General features: G+C 37.2%; 1 protein-coding gene across 2 annotated transcripts; it reads left to right on the top strand.

Annotated features, from left to right (window-relative positions):
• The first annotated feature begins 974 nt into the window (after window positions 1-974).
• On the top strand, window positions 975-7042 carry ITM2A (integral membrane protein 2A). Of its 2 annotated transcripts, none has more exons than XM_019648179.1 (6): window positions 975-1357; window positions 4775-4906; window positions 5176-5373; window positions 5615-5725; window positions 5971-6121; window positions 6277-7042. In XM_019648179.1, the coding sequence occupies exons 1-6, from the start codon at window positions 1247-1249 to the stop codon at window positions 6363-6365; spliced, it is 792 nt and encodes a 263-aa protein (XP_019503724.1). In that variant the 5' UTR covers window positions 975-1246; the 3' UTR covers window positions 6366-7042. The 2 variants fall into 2 exon arrangements, with proteins under 2 accessions (XP_019503724.1, XP_019503723.1); XM_019648178.1 differs by having other exon boundaries at window positions 1083-1360.
• The last annotated feature ends 1023 nt before the right edge of the window (window positions 7043-8065 follow it).

Below are 8065 nucleotides of genomic sequence, written 5' to 3'. Positions count from 1 at the left end.
GATTCTTGGTGTTACTGCTTTCATACAACAGACCACTCTACTGTCCTCGGCAGCAGGACTATTCATAAACTCTTTACCACTACAACCCCCAGTCATCAAGATCCACAGCATGAATTTTACATGGGGAGGCTCTCTATCAGTGTCACCAATCAGGGAGAACTGATTGTGAAGAAATAGCACGACTACACTGGCTGCACATGTAAATGTTCCAATAATGATTCCTAACTCAGCCCCTTTGAGGTAATTGTTTGTTTCCCACTAGAGCTGGGTTAGCCAAATAGGTAAATTTTGTATACTCCACCCACACTTCCACCCTTCTAAACACAGGTACACTCATACCCCTGCTTTTTTTTTTCCCTGCAGATTTCACAGCTGGTGGTTGAAGAGAAACAAGCTCTGGGCTGAGACTTTTCTCTGGTTTCCCTAACCTGGGAGAGTGAAAAGATCCGGATTATTTCAGAGATTCACTATGAGTTTTCCACCCTCCTCTGTCTCATCATTTCTAGCCTGCAAAATGGGGAGTGGAGGAGGAAAGAGTCCTATATTTTTGATTTAGCATTGCTCTAGATTCAGAAATTACAATTACAAAACAAACTTCAAGAAACAAACAAACAAAAAATGTTGAGAGAATGAACCAAGTAACTATAAACGGGCTTCTGAGTGTTCTTTAAAGGGAAGGTATTATTTTAAAGGAACAGAACAGTCATGGAACTGTGATTTGGGGACCTGGGTGTGTGCAGAGCTGAGGAAGCTTGGGTTTCTGCCAAGTTACAGTTCCCGGCACCACGGGGGGCCAGGCCCAAGTTTGGGAAAATAGAATCAAGGGTCAGGGGCTATTGTAGCCTGGACAGAAGCAGAAAGACACGAGACACAGGCTTCCTTCCTGTCTTGCTCTTATCTGAGGGTGCAGAGAGTGGGTGGGAACATGCCTGGAGTGCAGGTGAGGCATGTCCAGCCCCAGCGGGCCATGGGCTCTCCTCTTCCCTCACTGACAACCTCCACCCCCATCCCAGCACTTGGACCCCCTTCCGCTCCTCCCTTGGCCCCTCCCTGGGCCCGCCCACGGTCTCCCACCCATCTTGGGACTGCGTCATAAGTATCCCCAGACCTGGGCTTGCAGCAGCATAAGGCAGACGAGGGAGAAGAGAAAGTAGGTGCTGCTAGGGCTAACGCGATCTTCTCTTCCAACCTGCAGCCCAGGACGCTGATTCGAGCCGCGCCTTACCGCGCAGCCCGAAGATTCACCATGGTGAAAATCGCCTTCAACACACCCACGGCGGTGCAAAAGGAGGAGGCACGGCAAGACGTGGAGGCCCTCGTAAGCCGCACTGTCCGAGCTCAGATCCTGACTGGCAAGGTAGTTGTTCCCACTCCACTCCTGACTGCCTGCCTGCTTTGTTTGGGAAGGTGGGAAAAGGGTGGTATGGGAGGAAGAAAGGGGAAAAGTGATAGAGGACAAAATGAAAGCTGCCCCGCAGCCTGTGTGTTCCCGGGCGGTCTCCTCTGCACTGTCCGTCAGGTTTGCTCAGTAGCCCCTATCTGTCTAGTCGCGCCACCTTCCGTTTGCGGTGCCCTACGCCCCTTAGCATCCCAGCACGTCGCGCCACGATCCGTCGGTTCCAGCCCACGCTGTACATCTAGGAGGGATGTTGGAGGGAGTTTGAGAAGAATCCCTAGGACCCGATGTCACCTTCTCCTGGGGAATATGTGGGCGACTAGGGATCAGTGAGAGGCACACTACCCAGTCCCCAGCTCCAGGGGCCCACACAGCCTCCATATGGCAATCAGTGATCAAGAGCAAGATATTTAACCCTTTATTTTTGACGTGTATGAAGTTCTATGTATCTAAGTCTTTCTAGGATCGCTGAGTGTTTGTGGGGATGGGGGAGGGGGTGGGGCAAAAGGCAACTCTGACTCGAAGCCATATGGGTTGGCACAAGTGTGTTTTTGTGCCAGCCCGTGTGTATTTTTATTTTCTCCCTGGTCATAGGTAGCGCGTTAAGCATTCGCTGAAGGAGCTGTCAAAATTGAGGTTGGTAGTAATTAGAATTTGGGATGTTCACTGTGCCTTCTTAACTGCAAGAGTCTTGTATGTTTTCAGAGTGGCACTTCCTAAAGAAAACACTCTACAAAAAGAAATTTTGAGGGGGTTTTTTCTCTTCTTTTTGAGTGATATCCCCTCTACCCCTCCTCTTCCATAAAGAGATCTGAAGCAGGTCCAACCTCGTAATTTAAAATTTTAGCATTGCCAGGAACTGGGGTCGTGTTCCCCCCAAAAATGTTAGGCATTATTTACTTAGTCCAAATTCTTCTTCATTTGAACATCTAACATGTTTTCAGTGTTTGTGAACTATTCCTCATTTTCCTCAGAAAAATCTCAATGTTAACAGGCACAGTCGTATTTTCTTCTTGTTCTACAAAATCTGTGCAGTTGGGATTTGTAGATCTGTGCTGCTTTGTTCTCTCCATAAAGTTTTAACTTTTGTGTTTAGAGTGAAGATTTGAAAAGTGCTTTGAGTGAACGGAGAATCCATGTAGTAAAACTGATTATGCACACAATTTGAAATGCTAATGTGCTTATGCAGAATTTTTATCATGGAAACTTTCAATATTTAACCCAGCAATCAAACTAGCTTTGTCTATTATACATTTCAGAATTCAAAATTTCACCCCCTTGCATTGTTGAGGTTTTGATTAAATGACAGAAAGTCAAATATGTAATTGTCCTACTTACTTTGTAAATGAAACACAGCCAGATTTTTGGGAGGTCTAATTAGATGCCAGTAGTTAAATATAGCCACACAGTAATCCTTTTTTTTCCCCTCACCACCAAAAACTTCACGATTTGTAGTTGGATTCAGTTAATAGGCAAGTAATACTTCTGCCAGGCCCGTGGTGATGAGGACTAAACAAAAATGAGCATTTGCACTATGATTATTTCTTTGCTAGGTGTTGGAGAAGCTCCCACAGGATTTTGACCTGACCACTGTAGGAACTTGATTTAATAATACTTGACACATTATGTTGTGATGTATTGATCAGTTCTTCAGAGATTGAACGCAACAGAATAGTATGTCAGAGGTTGTATACAATGACTTTAAAATGCAGTTCAGAGAGAAATTAGCTATGGTGACAACCTCCACCACCCTGAGGTCCATCAAATTTAAATGAAAAAAAACCCAAAAAATTTTATAAAATTGAGGCTTTAATACGTAGACTTTGCTTAATAATAAATTCCATTAATTATTGGAAGGATAAATGAAATTGCATTGGAAATTGCTCTTTTCATATCTCAGTGACAAGAAAAAAAGGAATTCATTTCTTTGAGAATTTCAAATTAAGTCATTTTGTGACTTAAAGGTAAACCAATTCATCTTTCTGGACTTCTAAAATATAAATTCTAAGCTTCTAGCTCTAGATTTCAGAGATTCACAATCATAATTTATAGTTCTGTCTTTGTAGTATTAAGCATAGGTTAGATTTTTAAAATAAAAATAATTACATATTTTTTGAAAATTATTGGGACAAGGAAAAGCCTTCAAGGTTTACTGTGAATAAATGAAGGGTTTGACTTTAACATAAATTTAGCTAAGAAAATGTGAATACCAAATGTCATTGCATTTTAAAGAAAAATAATTTTTCTGTATCAAACCCTTGACAAACCCTTTATCAAATGAGTCCCTCTCCTTAGAATCCATGCATTTTTATTCAACAAATTAAATGAAATTAAATAGGCCCCATAAACATTATAGTAGTTCTCCTGGTAAAGAGCTAATGTCCTGAAAATCTAACACAATTCTACTTACATACTAGTCTGAATAATTTACCCTCTGGTTACCAGACTAGATTTTCTGACTTCTTTTATTCTAACCTTGAGTAATAATGTTGTTTAGGGCATACTGTGACATTTAAGAATGGGATTGGAGGGCCCGTTGGTCTACTGCCCTGGGAAAGTTACAGAGTTAATCTGTTACTTGTTTGCTTTGGATCTTTCTTGTTCCAATTCCTAACAAATTATGAATTTAACAGAATTTTCAGTCACTGTTAAACACACAGCTTTTGTTCCTTCCTATGTCAAATGCTGTAGTTTAAAATGTAGTGTTTTGCCCAGAACTTGGAAAACATTATTTCATTCATGCAATACACAGCTATAAAACATTGGGTGACATTAGGAAGCCTTCTTTCCCATTAAAATTAGGAACATTATGAAATATATCTTGCCTTCAATATTTTAATTTCTAAAATAGGGGAAAATGTCATATACCTGCCTTATAGAACTCTTCCTATAAAACTAAATTAAAAAAACAGATTTCTGAAAATCAGTTAATAAATCAAAGGATATTGATTCACTGTTAAGTTGGCAAACAAGTTGATTTATAGAAAAATAACAATAATAAACATAATTGTATGCAAGAAAGTTAGTGATTATATCACTGTACAAGTCCAAAAAGTAACAACTTGCCTTCATTTAAAGAGGATAACATCTTGCATAAATTAATGGTTATTTTTAGCTGATTCTAGAAGTGTGTTTTTGAAATAATTTAATATTAGTATTTGGGTTTGGAAATGCTAGGAGGAAGGTTAATACAATTAGAGATTTTTGCATCTATTAAACATCAGAAATTGTCTTGAAATGATTTTAAGCTAGGAAGACTTAATAGTATCTTTTAAAAATATCTTGGGTTTTAAGAGAGATAAATTGTACACAAAAGTGACTATATGTCTAAAAGTACAATCTGGTTTTTATTTTTATTTTTGCTTTTTTAATAAATAGGAGGTCCAAGTTGCTACCCAGGAAAAAGAGGGCTCCTCTGGGAGATGCATGCTTACTCTTCTAGGCCTTTCGTTCATCTTGGCAGGACTTATTGTTGGTGGAGCCTGCATTTACAAGTACTTCATGCCCAAGGTAATAATAATTACAATTCTTATAATTTGGATTACTAATTGCTATACATTTAGTAGCAACTTAAATAATTCTATATTTGTCACCAGAGAAATGAAGGTTTAGGGAATGTTTTCAAATTACCCTTAGTTTATTAAATTGATTAGTCTTCATGGTGATAACTGTAATCAGTCCTCAGCTTGACAAACAGTACAATGAATTGATATGAGCATAACACATGATTCAAATGTCACGGTAGTACATATTAGAAGGTTTTAATTCTTCCTTTTTAGAGTACCATCTATCGTGGAGAAATGTGCTTCTTTGATTCTGAAGACCCAACAAACTCTCTTCAAGGGGGAGAACCCTACTTTCTGCCTGTGACTGAGGAGGCTGACATTCGTGAGGATGACAACATTGCAATCATTGATGTGCCTGTCCCCAGTTTCTCCGATAGTGACCCTGCAGCAATTATTCATGACTTTGAGAAGGTGGGTTTCTCATTCCTATAGGTATTCCTGAATTTTCTTTTTTATTCTTGGTTCATTGGTAAATATTAAATTTATTCATAAATGGACATCGTTTTGCAGCAACCCCTTTTTCATTCTTTCCATATTGAATATACATTAGTTAATTTTGAATGGAGGTAGCTGCTTATTCTAATGGTATTTGGAGAATCTGCAGCATTGATACTCTCTAGATCATACCTAACTTTTTTCTTCTCCCCAGCAGGGCATGACCGCTTACCTGGACTTGCTGCTAGGGAACTGCTATCTGATGCCTCTCAATACCTCCATTGTTATGCCTCCAAAGAATCTGGTGGAGCTCTTTGGCAAACTGGCGGTATGTATTTCAAATGTCAAATTTTTATGTGAGCATTTACAAATAATTTGCTTCCTCATTAAAAAAATAATGATTTGAGCCCAAAACATTCCATCTCATTGAAATAATTTTCAAATAAAAGGTATGCCATGAACCTAAAACTGCTCTAAAAACAGTTTATTTCAAAAAAGTGTATCTGCCACTGGTAAGGATTTATATAGTGTTTTTAAGAAATTCTCATTTCATTATTTAAAAAAAATTTTTAGAGTGGCAAATACCTGCCTCACACTTATGTGGTTCGTGAAGACCTGGTTGCTGTGGAGGAGATTCGTGATGTTAGTAACCTTGGCATCTTTATTTACCAACTTTGCAACAACCGCAAGTCCTTCCGCCTTCGGAGAAGAGACCTCTTGCTGGGTAGGCAATTTATTCCTTCCTTTAATCTGTGTTATTGGGACACTGAGGGAGAATGAGGGTGGAATATGGGGGGGAAAGTGGACAGCAAATCTAGATATGTTTTCATTTACACAAAAAAATTAAACAGCCACTTTTTTGTGTGCATTTCTTCATAGGTTTCAATAAGCGTGCCATTGATAAGTGCTGGAAGATTAGACACTTCCCCAATGAATTTATTGTTGAAACCAAGATCTGTCAAGAGTGAGAGGCAATAGAAAAAGAGCCTCCTTAGTAATAAGAAGTCAGAGATTTACAATATGACTTCAACGTTAAAGTGTGTGGTATATTCAACTTATTTACTCATGCATTTACTCTATTCTTTATACTAAAAAGGGGGGGGGGAACCCTACTAACCACTGCAAGCTCTTGTCAACTTTTAGTTTAATTGTCATTGCTTGTTGTTTGAAACTGAAATTAAATAATTATGTTTTTCTTTTGAATTTATAGGGTTTAGATTTCTGAAAGCAGCATGAATGTGTCAGCTAACATCCTGACAATAAATTCCATCCTTTATGTTTTTCTAAAGCTCTTCACTCAGTCATATAGTAGAGCATGCTTTAAATTTATATATTTAAAATTGTTTTTGGTCTTTTTTGTGTAAAACATGTCAAATTTCTTAACATGCTTAAGTTTTTTGTTTTTCATTTTGTGCAATTTTCCTGATTTTAGAAATTACATCTTTGCATTTCTGTTAGGTGCTCTGTAATAGGTATGACTTTTATGTGAAAATTTTTCATAAAGAAGTCATTTTCACTAATTCAGTGATTCTTTCTCACTGATATGTGTATTGTGAAATCCACAAAGCTGTACAAGTGCTGAATGCCTTAAGGAATTTAGGTTGTATGAATTCTACAACCCTGTAATAAATTTTATCACATTCAACCACTGTTTCTCACTTGAGGTATACTTAATGTGAACAATTAACATTACCTATTTAGCTCTGGTGTACCTGCAATAGATCTAAAATTATGGGCTTACTCCCACCTTACTTCTGCCCTTACTCCCACCTCCACACATATATATTTTATAATATATTTTACTCCTCTTTTGATATCATATCAATTACTCTTTTATAAAAGAAAAAATAATTGGCTTACATGTAAATTCAACTATTTGTAAGAACCTTCGGGACCACAGCAATTTCAAACTTTTTAAACGTGTTTCCTTTTTCATAAAAATATAAACAACCATATACAGCTATAATACATCACTAAGAACTAACTTTGGATAAGATGTTGATAACTTTTAATAACTTCACATACTGTGATCTGTAATCACTTATCTAAGAGTATAAACTCCATACAAAGGGGACCAATACTTTAGACTCTTCCTCTTGTGTTAAGTTAAAAATTGTTCTTGATACTGACCACCTGCCGGTAGTGACTATTGATTAATTTCGGTAGCTAAAACTGTACCCAGTCAAATCCATACCCGTAAATGCTCTTTTTTTGTTAAGAAAATACATTAATTAAATATTTAACTTTAAGATTTTGGAACTAAAACAATAACATAAACCTTAAAATGGGAAAAGATGCCATAATTAGAAAATAATTACAGTAGCAGAAAAATTAAAGAACTGGTTCTTTATAAAGAATGAGAGTATTTAGAAATAATTTGATGAAATTAAATACCAACTCCTTATTTTAAAAATATGTATAAAAATTAGGAAAATGGAGATACTTTTTTTATAAATTTATCTTAAGTAGTCAGCATCATGAATAATGGTAAAACACAAGAAAGGATGCTGACTTTCACAGTTGTTCAATGTTGTTTTAGACATCTGGTCAATGCAATAATATGTGAAAAAAATTAACAAGTATCACTGTTTAAGGGGAGATGAAATAATGTTTATTACCATATGGTATTTTTTATATAAAACATTGGAAGGAGAACTGACTCTGGATG

This window comes from Hipposideros armiger, unplaced genomic scaffold, assembly GCF_001890085.2.
Source record: "Hipposideros armiger isolate ML-2016 unplaced genomic scaffold, ASM189008v1 scaffold_121, whole genome shotgun sequence".
In the NCBI taxonomy this organism is placed as follows: domain Eukaryota; kingdom Metazoa; phylum Chordata; class Mammalia; order Chiroptera; family Hipposideridae; genus Hipposideros; species Hipposideros armiger.
This window is presented reverse-complemented; position numbering and strand designations above follow the sequence as displayed.

Excerpts from the sequence above, each read along its gene's own strand:
- ITM2A (XM_019648178.1), top strand. The coding sequence starts at position 1,247 with ATGGTGAAAATCGCCTTCAACACACCCACGGCGGTGCAAAAGGAGGAG. Across the intron at positions 5,726-5,970 it reads AGCTCTTTGGCAAACTGGCG|AGTGGCAAATACCTGCCTCA; the intron begins GTATGTATTTCA and ends AAAAATTTTTAG. Across the intron at positions 6,122-6,276 it reads GAGAAGAGACCTCTTGCTGG|GTTTCAATAAGCGTGCCATT; the intron begins GTAGGCAATTTA and ends ATTTCTTCATAG.